The sequence below is a fragment of the Galeopterus variegatus genome, unplaced genomic scaffold (genome assembly GCF_000696425.1).
Source record: "Galeopterus variegatus unplaced genomic scaffold, G_variegatus-3.0.2 Scaffold982, whole genome shotgun sequence".
NCBI classification, from domain to species: domain Eukaryota; kingdom Metazoa; phylum Chordata; class Mammalia; order Dermoptera; family Cynocephalidae; genus Galeopterus; species Galeopterus variegatus.
In genome coordinates this window covers 815,100-828,470 of record NW_007727093.1, presented here as the reverse complement: position 1 = coordinate 828,470, position 13,371 = coordinate 815,100, and the positions used below count along the sequence as shown (strand labels likewise).

General features: G+C 38.6%; 1 protein-coding gene across 1 annotated transcript in view; it reads left to right on the top strand.

Annotated features, from left to right (window-relative positions):
• The window catches only part of GAN (gigaxonin), a 56,522-nt gene that overhangs the window by 24,661 nt on the left and 18,490 nt on the right, over positions 1–13,371 (top strand). Inside the window, exons 2-6 of the mRNA XM_008574004.1 lie at positions 1,136–1,146; positions 5,647–5,790; positions 8,424–8,774; positions 10,718–10,935; positions 11,149–11,270. Coding sequence (XP_008572226.1) covers positions 1,136–1,146; positions 5,647–5,790; positions 8,424–8,774; positions 10,718–10,935; positions 11,149–11,270 — 846 coding nt within the window. The remainder of the gene's footprint in view (positions 1–1,135; positions 1,147–5,646; positions 5,791–8,423; positions 8,775–10,717; positions 10,936–11,148; positions 11,271–13,371) is intronic.

Below are 13,371 nucleotides of genomic sequence, written 5' to 3'. Positions count from 1 at the left end.
TGCTGGACACGAAAAAGGACAAAAAGGAAAAAAAAAAAAGAAAAATCTTGTTTTGACAAGACCCCCAGATGAGTTTATGAATGTTGAAGTTTAAGAAGCCTGGGCCTCAGTCCTTTCAGCGTTGGACAGATCAAATTTTTAGGAAGTTCTTCCTTATTATTGATTCTAGTTCGGCTTCATTGTACCTGAGATTGTCAGAAAAAAGTCTTTCATGCGATAGTACTTCAAATATTTAAAGACCACTATCAGTTTGAAACTTTATTTTGCAAAAAAATATTGAGCATCATCAATTCTTTGTAACCTGCTGGGCTAGGTTGTAGGATTATAATAATGAAGAGGCCTCAAGGCACTTAGAGTTTATAAAGGACACTTGCAAAAAAATATTGAGCATCATCAATTCTTTGTAACCTGCTGGGCTAGGTTGTAGGATTACAATAATGAAGAGGCCTCAAGGCACTTAGAGTTTATAAAGGACATAATAAAGGACAGAACTTGATAATCTTATAATGTATCATAGTAAAGGCATCGATCAAGTGCTGGGGAAATTTATAGCAGAAGTTATTTTTACCTGCAAGGAGGTGAGGGTGGAACACAGCCTGTGGCATGATGGAGTGATCTAGAAAAAACGTGCGGAGCAACTGGCATTGGAACCGGTCTTCCAAAAATGGGTACGAATTGGGTGTGCGCAGATGGTACTGGGGGAGGTCAAAGGTGGGATAGGATGAGGGGAAAGTTTGGGGGTAGATGTAAAGATGTGAGTTTAAACCATAATTAAAGTTTTGTTATTTAATCTTCAGATGTTAAGAGAGTTTGAGTGCACAATTATTCATTTTTTCATGGGCTTTGGGAAGGATCACATTTATAGAAGCCTGAAATGATCAGTGCTCATGTTTAGAAGAGTCTTTCTTCTGTCCTCTTAGCCATTGTGTATACTCCACCATCTGCTGAGAGAAAACTGTACTCTTAAAAGGATCCTCTTTCATTGTGGAAACATATGACAATAGAGTCATCTCTAACGAATAAAAACCAATTCAGTCACATGGGTCAAAAAATAGAAATAAAAAGGGGAAACAGTAAAAGTCCCCTTACATTTTCCCTATTAGCCCAGTTCCCTTCATCCTGCTGCCCTCTACAGCACACATGCAGGTACAGCCAGCTCTTGATGGAACAGTATTATTTTAAAATAAGAATTTTTATGTGAGGTTGAGGCTCCTCTATCTGAATGTACTGGAGTTACCACCTTTAAATAGGTTGGTGCCTGTATCAGTCTTAGTCAGAAGACAGAAACCACACAGTAATTTGAACAAGGAAAGTTTAATATAAAGAGTTATTAACTACAATAGGAGATTAGAGTAATGAAGGATTGGCTAGGAAGAAGTAAAGAAAACTCTAAAAAATATAGAAATAGCAGATCTGAGGAGCAGCCAACACCACCCCCTCAGGGCTAATCTTATTAGACAGGGCACACCCATGGCTCACTGAATGGCAAAAGAGCCACATTGGTAGAACATGCTGAAAATCTGTCTTCTATGGTGCCTGGGAAAGCTGTTCGTGGGGAGGTGCCTAAAAACTGTAGGGTGCTGCTGGCAGTTGTGTACTGCAGGAGCCTGAGGCTGGGAAGGAAGCCTGCATTGTAGGAGCCGGAAGCAAAACAATTTCCTCGTGGGGTGTCTCTCCAGTGCCCTCTACTGAAAAGCTGAGCATCATGCCAGTTGACAAAGGAAACCTATTTAAAAGGCTCAGATCCATTTTCACAGAGTGAGCAAGAAGGATGAATTTGGAGCTGACGGGCAATACCTTGATAACCAGCACAGTGAGTAAGAAAGACAAATAGTCCTGACATCCTAAGTGAAACATTACTAGGAAAACATGTCGGTTGCCAAAAGATTATGTGATGGATAGCAAAGCCAACTATTAATGATTTAGGTATTATTCTTACCACTTACCCTGTTTTCTCTTTTGATTGATTGAGAATTGACTGAAATTTTTTCCCCTTAATAAAAGTGTCAGGCATGTAGATAAACCTAGGGTGCAGCAAGTGGAAAGAATATACTTTTTGAGTAAAACTCTTAGTTCAGCAGAAACTATAGAGGCAGGAACAGTAGATATGAAATATAAGGGAAAAACAAAGTTGTCTAAATACCCTTTTTATACCTTCGGATACATTTTGTATCTCATCTTCTTAAAGATCTACAAGGGCCTCCTACTGGCATCAGAATGGACTGGCTTCCTTCTACTGGTACGCAGCTATTATCCTGCATTTTCTTCTCTTTTCTGTGCTGGATCATGTCTTTTTAGCATCCAGAATCTTCCATTTTGTTGATTTACTCCTTTGGTTGGTTGGGGCACTTTTTCCAACAGCATTCTGAGAAAAGTTGCATGGGAAGTAAATTGTTTTGTGAAATTGTCTTCTGAAAATGTTTTCTTCTGTCCTGACATTTGATTGATAGTTTGGCTAGTTATAAAAATGTAGGTTAAAAATAGTTTTGCTTCAGTTTTTTAAAGTCATTTCCCCATTGCTATTTAACTTCCATTTACAAGTATGAAGCAGTTCTGATTCATGTTCCTTTCTGTGTAACCTGTTTTTCTTTCTGGAAGTTTGTAAGAATGTTTCCTTTGTTAACAGTATCCTGAAGTATTATGATGATATGCCTTGGGGTGGGTCTATTTTCATCCATTGTTATGAGTACTTCCTTGGTAGTCTTCTCTTTTTTGGTGGAGGGGACGTTCCTATTTTTCAGATATTCAACCTTCTGACCTCATCCTCCAGTTTTCTTCTGTATTCTATCTACCTTTGTCCTTTTGCTCTCTTTTGTAGGAGATTGCCTCAACTTCTTATTTGACCTTACATTTAAAAAAGAAAAATTGCAGTCATTAAAAATTACTTGTTCTCTGTATGTTCCTTTTACAGCATCCTGTTCTTGTTTCATAAACACAGAATGCTCTCTTTACTCTCTTGGAATATTAATGAGAGGTTTCTTTTTTCAGTGAACTTTTCATTTTGACATAATCCTTACTTTCTTCCAAGTTTCCTTTTTTCTGTTGGTTTTGACTTCTGTCCTTCATCTTTCCTAGATGACTAGTGAGTCCTGTTTGCTCAATTTTAAGAGTGGGGCTCTAAAACAGAGTTGACTGGTATGCCAAAAAATGTGTTGCAGGTATGTTGAAGATATTGATGGTGTCAGTCTTCAGAGTGGCTGGGCATTATCTGGAGAGGCTGGGGGCCCCTCTCTAGCCCTCAGCCTACTGAGAGTCTCTGTTTACCCCAGCGTAATATTACATTTTCTACATGCGATGTGACATGAGAGGTTTCAGAAGTGCTGCTTCAAAATGTATTGGAAGTTCAGAGCCCATAGATTAGGCTTGTTGACCGTGGATTTCATGATCTCATGTTGCATCATCAAACTGGGTTATTTTCTTGGGGCAGATCGATGTTTCTATCTTTAGGTCTATACCCTTGAGCTGATCAAATCCTCCAGAAGAGTCTTCTAGTTTCTTGCTTAGAGGATATAGCTCTGGCTTTCAGCATTTTAGGAGCAGGATTTGGGGGGCTAGGTGGGGAGGAAGACTGATGGTTCATCATTCAGTATGTAAACATTCTCTTAACTCTCTGTTTTTGACAGAATACACTTAACCTCAAATATGCCGTGTATCCCCCCACCCAGCGACCCTCAGTTTTCACATTTCAGAGTATAAATCTCTTCTGCTGGAGCTGAGGAGAGCCTTATTAAACTGTGCACAGAAGTTGTATATACACATGGAGTGAGGGCTTGGGAATTTAATTCTTCAGACTTTGTCAGTCAGTTCTATTTCAGCTCGTCTTTTACCCCTCTTTCCACAACTACCTTGTAGTATCAGTTTCTGAGCCTTCGGGGTTCTACAGTGCAGTTTAGGTTGTGTCTGCTTTGCTTGCTGTTAAATTAGGATTAAGCTCTCTCATATATTCCAAGTCATTTAATCTTGTCTGTTTTCTAGCTTATTAAATTTTAATATTGTTTCCTCTTCTCTTTGTATTCAATCTAACAAAAGTCTGATTTTTATTGACTTTATTATAAAAGCCTGAATGCGAAGGATGAGTTCAAAAATGTTTGTTTCTAAGATGTTCTCCCTGTAATTATCACCACTTGGATACCAGTATTTGAAGGTGTGCTTTTCTTTTCTTTTCTTAGAAAGCATGGTTATTAGATAGCAGTTAATATGATGCCATTCCTGGGATTTAACAGAATTGTAATTCATATCAACGGCATATTTCAACTAAAGACCTTCTGCACAGCAAAAAGAAACAATCAACAGAGTGGAGACCCAACTAGCAGGATGGGGAAATATATTCACAAACTACTATCTGACGAGGGATTAATATCCAGAATATACAAAGAATTTAAACAACTCAACGGCAAAAAAAAAAAAAAAAAAAAAAAAAAAAAAAAAATTATTTAAAAAAAAAAAAATTTTTTTTAGTAAAAAATATTGGAATATCTTTTAGACTTTGGGTAAGGTACAAGCTTTTAAACAACACAAAATGCATTGACTATGAAAAATTGTTCTTTAAATCGTTTAAAAAATTGTTTAAATCTTTAAAAAAATGTAAAGCCTGCTAAGGGATTAATATCAAAAATATATAAAGAACTCCTACACTTCAGTGTGAGAGGGACAAATAACAAAAAAACAAGAGACATGAACTGAACAAGTGTCTCACAGAGAGGAAGCCTCTATGGCCACAAGCCTATGAAAGGCTGTTCAGCACCAGGGTAAGAAGGGAAGTGCAGATGACAGCAGTGAGGTACGTTTCACTAATTCGACTGGCAAAACTGGAGATGTATACCAGATTCAAGTGGTGTAGTTTGCAACTCTGCAGGTGCTCTTACACATAGCCGATGAGGCTGTAAACTGCTCCACTTTGTTTGGAGAATAATTTAGTGTGATCTCCCGCTCTGGAGAATAATGTAGCATACTTCCACTCCCAGGGCTATATGCAAGGGAAAATCTTTTACATAGTACAGAAGGAGACACATATAATAATAGTCATAGCAACACTGTTGACAGCATGAAAAACCTCAAAACAATCCCAGAGGCCCATCAATAGGAAAGTGGGGTATTATACAGCAGAAAGAACAGAAGAACAATTTATATGCACCCTTTTATAAAATTAAAAACAATTTATAACTTAAAAAAATATTTATATTTCACAGATGTAATAATAAAAAAAAAGGGAAAATTGAACATAAGATTTAGGATAATAGTTACTTCAGATGTTGGAAGCAGAAAAATGGATTGGTGGGGAGGACCATTTGGTTAGAAGCAGGTTATTGTCAAGGTGTTAGCTTTTGTTTTAGGTGATAGGTTTATGGAGTCCTTGTTACATTATTGAAAATAATTAAATAATTAAATACATTTAAAAAATAAGCCTAAAGGGACTGATTTCCAAGGTGAAATAGAGATTCGTACTCATGGGGATCTTAGTTCTTTTGTTTTTCAAGAAGCAGCATTTTGAATCCTGGACCAATGTTTTATAGTGAAAAGTTATAAAAATATATTGATCTAAAGATAACAAACTAAATTTTCTAGGTGGAGGTTCATATACTGATAAGTATCATATCCTTTATATTTAGTGTATAAATATTGATAGCTATTTCTGTTCTTTCATAGAAATTTTGCGTTTTTTTCCCCTTTCTTAGGACAAAGTTAAACTATAATCCTCCAAAAGATGATGGATCAACCTATAAGATTGAACTTGAAGGGATATCGGTAATGGTTATGAGAGAGATCCTGGATTACATCTTCAGTGGGCAGGTATGATGAGAAACAAAGGAAGGAAGACCTAAGTAGAGGCTTCTCAATCTCAGGGTGAGGGTCTACTTTCATCCATTGTACGACAAAGTGACGCTGTCATCTTCATCTCTGTCATTGTGTGCTTTGACTTGTATCTCCTACTGGTAATGGCACCCCATGTGTGTGCTTCCAGGGCTCTGCTAAATTAAGAGAAGCGGAGGAAGTAATATCTTAGACCCAAATCCCAGTTTCTATTTTTACCGTTCTGAGCTCCACTTTCCAGTATGAGATAGGAAGAACATGGGACACTCCCTTCACTGCTGTCTTTTTTTTGTTTGTTTTTGGATCTTCTTGACTCCAATCTTGGTTTGTATCTACACTATTGGTGAACGTGTTGTCTCCACAGCACAGAGATAGGAGCTTCCTTGGGCACTGGGGATTATTTTGTAGAAATAAAGAGTTCCTTATAGATCATTACCAAGAAAGGAAATTCACACTAATGACAGGCACCTGTATTACATTCATGATGCCTTAGTAGTACCAACATCCCTGCCCCATCCCCATCCTTTCTTCCTGATTTCCTTTTACTCTCTGTACCCACTTATATTTCTGAGATTTAATGATACCCAGGGAAGAAAGCAATGTGATTAAACTTCTTTCTTTTCCTTTGCCCTCCTCCTGTCCCCAACTGTGTGATTTAAAGTATAGCATGAGGACTCTTAAGGAGAATCTTAGGTGTGAGTCAGGGCTAGTTTTTTTAATGGAAGGAAGAGGTTAGTGTATCTTACATTTGGTTATATGAGAATTCATTTATCTTTATTCTTCTTGAGATCTTGTTCCCTCCTCTGTCCTTTGTTCCTTCTTCATCACTCTTGTTTTACTTTTCCCTTCTGTAAAGGCTGCTTCTCCTACATATTTTCTAAGTATTCTGAATGTATTACTTACTGTGTCTAAATATATTCATTCTGTCCAGAGTCATACTCAGTGATTCTCATCCTTTTTGAATTTTGTTGTTTGATTTCATAATGTTATCCCCTCCCCTTCTCTTTTTTCTACATATTAGGCGGTGGGTGTGTATGTGTATGATTGTTAAAAATAGTGAGTTTAGGGCCGGCCCAGTGGCGCACTGGAGAGTGCGCCGCTTGGGAGCGCGGTGGCGCTCCCGCCGAGGGTTCGGATCCCATGTGGAGACCGGTTCCCGCTCACTGGCTGAGTGCGGTGCAGGCGCAACACCAAGGGTTGCGATCCCATTGCCGGTCCCCAGTACTGGCGCGACACCGAGGGTTGCGATCCCGTTACTGGTCAGTAAAAAAGACAAAAAGGAATAAAAAAAAAAAAATAGTGAGTTTAATTTTGGGACAACCCTTAAAATTCCGGAGATACACTGTAGCATCACAAAACCAGGCTTAAGACCATCCTCTTGTGTAACCTGTAAAGACAGTTCAGCAGCAGTTGCTGCAACAGCAGGTAACAAGTTATAAACCGGTAAGAGCATATCCATGGTCAGGCTTGGATTTGAAACTTGAAATCTTATTTACAGACTGACTTCTGTGATTTGTTCCCAATTTAAATTTAAAACCTTAGTTGCAGTGTAAGTTGTAACAAACTCCTGAATTAGCAGTTTAGTTTTATTGAAGTACATCGTAGTGTTTTTTCTCATGCATATAATTGAACAGTCTATAGCCATCTGCTATCTTGTGGCTAAATTTAATGTCACATAAGTGGGAGCTTTCCCCTTACTTGTGGCTTCCTCAGTATCTGCTATTCACAGTTTTGTTGCCCCATTTCTAAGGTGATTGGCAATTACACATTTTTTTGGTATCTGTGGTACAAAATTTTTTTGGTATCTGTGGTAAAAATGTTTCTGGCCGTACTCTCTATGAAATCTCTCCTTCACGTTTCCAAATGTAGGTGCAGTCCCCACTTTGGGGGAATCCACTTATGATCGTGGCAATATTTTACAGGCTCGTGTCTTTATGTGGCATTACTGCTGCAGGAATAACTGAAGTGGGTGGAGGAAGAGGAACAATCAGAAAACTGAAGAAAGTTAAGGAAAAGTAAACATTCATAATGAGAAAAAAAAGCCCTTATATTAGGGATTTATTCCAAGAAGTAGTTTTGAGACCCAATTGTATCTGTTGCTCTGTATACAATGTTTTGGTGTTCAGAATGAGACCTCTGCCTCTGCTTAAGTTCAGTTCAGCATACCGTTTGCAGAAGAGTGAACATAATGGATTTGGAAGCTAGATTTTCAGTGTTCTAGTGCCAGTATTTAAAGAACCCACCTTCAGTTTTTTACCATAGAATGCAGAACTTTCCATTTCCTAAGGATTTCAATTAGGGTTTTTTCCTAAAGTTATAGAAGTAAGCAATGCAGACAGTTCACTTTAGAAGGGTTACTGGTAGTTAACGCTGTTACAGCAGGGGGAGAGCTTAGAAAAGCTAACCAAGTACACACTTGCTTATGATGGTAGAAGGGTCCTTGGTATCCTCACACTCTTGACAAAAACAGGGTTGAACCATATGAGATTGCCAATGTCCAACCATCTTTGACCTACAGAAATGGAAATGTCATGTGGTTTGGCCTAATAGATCAGTGGTTTGAGTTTTAAATATATACATTCAAATATAAAATATGTGTGATACTCTTACAGATCAGGCTAAATGAAGATACAATCCAAGATGTCGTACAGGCGGCAGACCTGCTACTGCTGACGGATCTTAAAACTCTGTGCTGTGAGTTTTTAGAAGGCTGTATTGCTGCAGAGAACTGTATAGGTATCCGTGACTTTGCACTTCATTACTGCCTGCATCATGTACATTACCTTGCCACGGAATACCTGGAGACTCATTTCCAAGATGTCAGCAGCACAGAAGAATTCCTAGAACTGAGTCCTCAAAAGCTTAAAGAAGTGGTTTCTCTTGAGAAGTTAAATGTTGGCAATGAGAGATACGTATTTGAAGCAGTAATTCGATGGATAGCACATGATACAGAACTAAGAAAGGTACCTGTTATTCCCAGCATGGCCTGAAGTTGCCTTCTTATTTCTTTCTTTTTAATCCAAACTGTAGCTGTTTTATCTCTCTTCTTCAGCTTGACTTACAGAGTTGTGAAGAGGATGCTTAAGGTCGACTGGTTGCTGGGGAAACGAGGCGGTTCTCTGTCCTTTGGTCATTCTGAACTTTATGCTGTAAAGACTGTTGGCTTTTATTACTCAGAGTATAGAAGTATATACAGTAAAATGACTATTTCAAAACCAAGAACATTTTCTTGAAAAACCGGTTAATAAACTAGACATTAAAGAGTTTCACCTTACATAGAGTGCTCTAATCATTCGTTTAAATTTAGTGATTAAGTAGCAAAAGTATATAATTTATATTAGACATGAATATGTTAGATATTTCTGAACGGTAAGTACTGTGAAAGTGATTATATAGTAATCAGGATTTTTTTGAGCATTGGCTTTTCTATATTTTTCTTGTAATATTAATGTTGATACGTTATCTATGTTTACTATTTTATTGAGCTATTACTGTACATAATATTTCTGTAAATGTGATTTAATTCACAGCACATCCAAATATGTGAAATAAAGCAAGTTATAGCTGTTTTAACAATTGTTTCGTTTAAAATTTTTTTAATTTACATATTTATGGGGTACAACATGATATTTCCATACGTGTATATATTATGTAATGATCAAATCAGGGTAAATAGTATATCCATCAGTGCAGACATTTGAAAATTTTTTTAATTTACATATTTATGGGGTACAACATGATATTTCCATACGTGTATATATTGTGTAATGATCAAATCAGGGTAAATAGTATATCCATCAGTGCAGACATTTGTCATTTGTTTGTGATGAGAACATGCAGAAATCTCTCTTCTAGCTATTTTGAAACATACAATATGATACTGTTAACTCTAGTCATCTTACAATGCTATTGAGCACCCAAACTTATTCTTCCTCTCCAGCTGTGGCTTTGTGCCTGTTGACCAATCTGTTACCATTGCCTCCCTCCATGTGGAGTCTAAAAAACTGTTTTCATAGAACTATAGAGTAGAGTGGTGGTTATAGCCATTTTTTACTGTTTTCCTATTGAAATGTGAACCCTTTAAGGTGTGAAGAAAGCTGCTTGAAACTTTGCAGCAATACCTCAAATATAAATATAAGCTCAGTAATTTTTTAAAAGTGAATTTTTTAGTGAGTGGAATGTTGGTTACTAGAGGCTGGGAAGGGAATGGGGAGAGGAGATAGGGAGAGGTTGGTTAATGGACACAAAATCACAGCTAGATAGGAAAAATAAGTTCTAGTGGTGTATAGTAGTGCTAGGCACCTATAATTAACAATAATTTATTGTATGTTCTCAAATGGCTAGAAGAGAGGAGCTCAGATGTTCTTATCACAAAGAGATGATTAATTTTTGTGATGATGAATATGCTAATTACCCTGATTTGATCATCATGCATTGCATACATGTATTGAAGTAGAATTCTGTACCCCATAAATGTGTACAATCAATACATTTCAATTAAAAAATAAATAAAAAGTAAACTTTTACTTATCAAGGCTATGGGAAGTAGAAAGGAAGGGGGCTGGGCCGGCCCGGTGGCGCGCTGGAGAGTGCGTTGTTGGGAGCGCGGCGGCGCTCCCACCGAGGGTTCGGATCCCATGTGGAGACCGGTTCCGCTCACTGGCTGAGCGCGGTGCGGGCACAACACCAAGGGTTGCGATCCCGTTACCGGTCAGTAAAAAAGACAAAAAAAAAAAAAGAAAGGAAGGGGGCCAATAGAGCATATTCAAGCACTCTTGGCACTTACAACTTGCCTGTTAATAATCTGACTGTTAACAGTTTGTTTTCCTTGAGTTGGAAAATATTCTAAAATCTCTGTGTTACATTCTCCATTTCTTCTCTCCATCTTTTCTTCCCTGTTCTGCAGGTCCACATGAAGGATGTTATGTCAGCACTGTGGGTTTCAGGGTTGGACTCCAGTTATTTACGGGAACAGATGCTGAATGAACCACTAGTACGAGAAATTGTCAAAGAGTGTAGCAATATACCACTCAGCCAGCCACAGCAAGGAGAGGCGATGCTGGCAAACTTCAAGCCCCGGGGTTACTCGGAATGCATCGTGACCGTGGGGGGAGAGGAAAGAGTGTGAGTATGGGTGGGAGTCGTTTGAAAAGGGGTGTACCAGAAGAGAGAGTTCCATGTAAGCAGGAATTCTTAATATTTTTCAGTATCTAAAGCATAATAGCAATTGATTTTCTCCATGTTTTATTACATTCTTTACAGCACTAACACTAGTAATGGTTATAAGCAGAACTATATAAAACACATTAACTGCTAATCAATTATTTATTTCCTTAGTTCACGAAAACCAACAGCAGCGATGCGATGCATGTGCCCTCTCTATGACCCTAACAGGCAGCTTTGGATAGAGCTGGCCCCTTTAAGCATGCCAAGGATCAACCACGGGGTTCTCTCAGCAGGTACAGTTCTGGGGTAAATTTTACATAAACATGAGATCAAGTAATATATCATTTCAGGGTTGTACAGAATGACTCAAAACCTTTTAAAGATATAATTTTATTATAGCTAGATGATGTCATTTTCAGTGTAGGTCTAGCTTTCAAGACTGTGGCTAGGAGAAGAGTGTCTTATGTCAGTCCCAAATGTTATTATTCCCAAATCTTGAATACATAGCTGTTTTTAAGAATATAGCAGCAGAGCATTTATTTGATAACTGATAGAAAAGCAAACTTCAGTGATTCTTACCTCTTGTTAGCTGTGTGACCAGTGTGACCATACCTGGAACACAAAATTTCTTTGAGCCGTGATATTCCCATCTCTGAAATTCATGTGGTTTAGAATTACAGTAGTAATTCTATAAATTATATAAAAGCAGGCATTTCTTATTAGGCTGTATAAGTCTGTTTCTGTTGCTTATAACAAAATACTTGGAACTGGGTGATTTATAAGAAAACAAAATTTATTGTTTACAGTTTTGGAGGTTGGGAAGTCCACAGTGCAGGGAACACAGCTGGTGAGGGCTTTTTTGGTGGTGACAGTGACCCAGGGGTCTCACATTTCAAGATGGTGGAAGCAGAGTGGAGAGAGAGAGTGACAGACGCTCCTCTCTCTTCTTTTAAAGCCTTCAGAATCAGTCCTGACCACCATTTTTAATCCATTCACTACTGCATGGTCCTATAATCTAATCATCTCTTCAAGGCCCCACCTTTCAATTACCATAATAGGATTTCCCACCCTCAACAGTTACAGTGGGGATTAAGCTTCTAATATATGAAACTTGGGGGACACAATTCAAGCTACACTGGATCTTGGGGGGGACATAAATCAATCTAGTACAGAGACTTTAGAAAATACTGCTTGGGCCGGCCCGGTGGCGCACTGGATAGTGCGCCGCTTGGGAAGCGCGGCGGCGCTCCCGCCCGAGGGTTCGGATCCCACATACAGACCGGTTCCCGCTCACTGGCTGAGCGAGGCGCGGGAGCAGCGCCGAGGGTTGCGATCCCGTTGCCGGTCCCCGGTCCGGTATGGGGGCAACACTGAGGGTTGCGATCCATTGCCGGACACGGAAAAAGACAAAAGACAAAAAAAGAAAATACTGCTTAAATTAGCAATGGCTTAAAGTTATTTTACTGCAGAAAGTATGTTTTATTTGACCTTTATAGGTTCGAAAGCTGCTATACATTATTCAGAGCTCTCACTTAAGGAGAAGATAGAAAGACTGTGATTGCTGCATTTCTCTTCACCTTGGAACTGCTGCTGTGGGTTCACCTGACAAATGCCATTTCACATAATTCTAATTACTGACAGCAGTCCTCCTGGAATCCTTATTTAATTGTCTCTGACCATTAACATTATCTTTAAAAGCTTAAAGTCATGCCATACTATACCACACCATACCATATCATAAAAATGGTTAAGGCTGTATATACTATGGTATGGAAATGGAATCATTTTATGAGTCAAAAAATTATTGAAGGTATTGTTAGTAATAAATAGTGGGACAGGTAGCCAACAGGATGTGGGTCTAGTTTCCCTCTTCTGTCTTCTCACAATTAACTCCCTTAAATTTTCCCCCATAATATGTACACACGTTCATGATTTTCGTGCATATATACCTATCACAAAGGTTCCTATATCACCAATTTTCGAAAACTTCCTAGTGGGGTTGGTATTTCAGACAATAAACAATGACGAGAGCAATTGTGTGCAGTTGTATTGACATAAACTGAGACGATGGCGTAGTTCCTTTCTGGTTGTCCAGCCTGCTCTGTATCTTTCTTTTCTTACCTTCTTTTAAACTGATTTTGACTATTTTTTGTCATTCAGTTTTTCCTCTCTACCAATTTGGACATTATATTCTTATTTTTATTCCTTTGGGGAGGTTACCTTAGAAATTACAGTCTGGGGCTGAGCCCGTGGCGCACTTGGGAGAGTGCAGCGCTGGGAGCGCAGCAGCGCTCCTGCCGTGGGTTCGGATCCTATATAGGGATGGCCCCCGGTGTGCTCACTGGATGAGTGCAGTGCGGCCGGTCTCAAAAAGGACAAAAAAAAAAAAAAAAA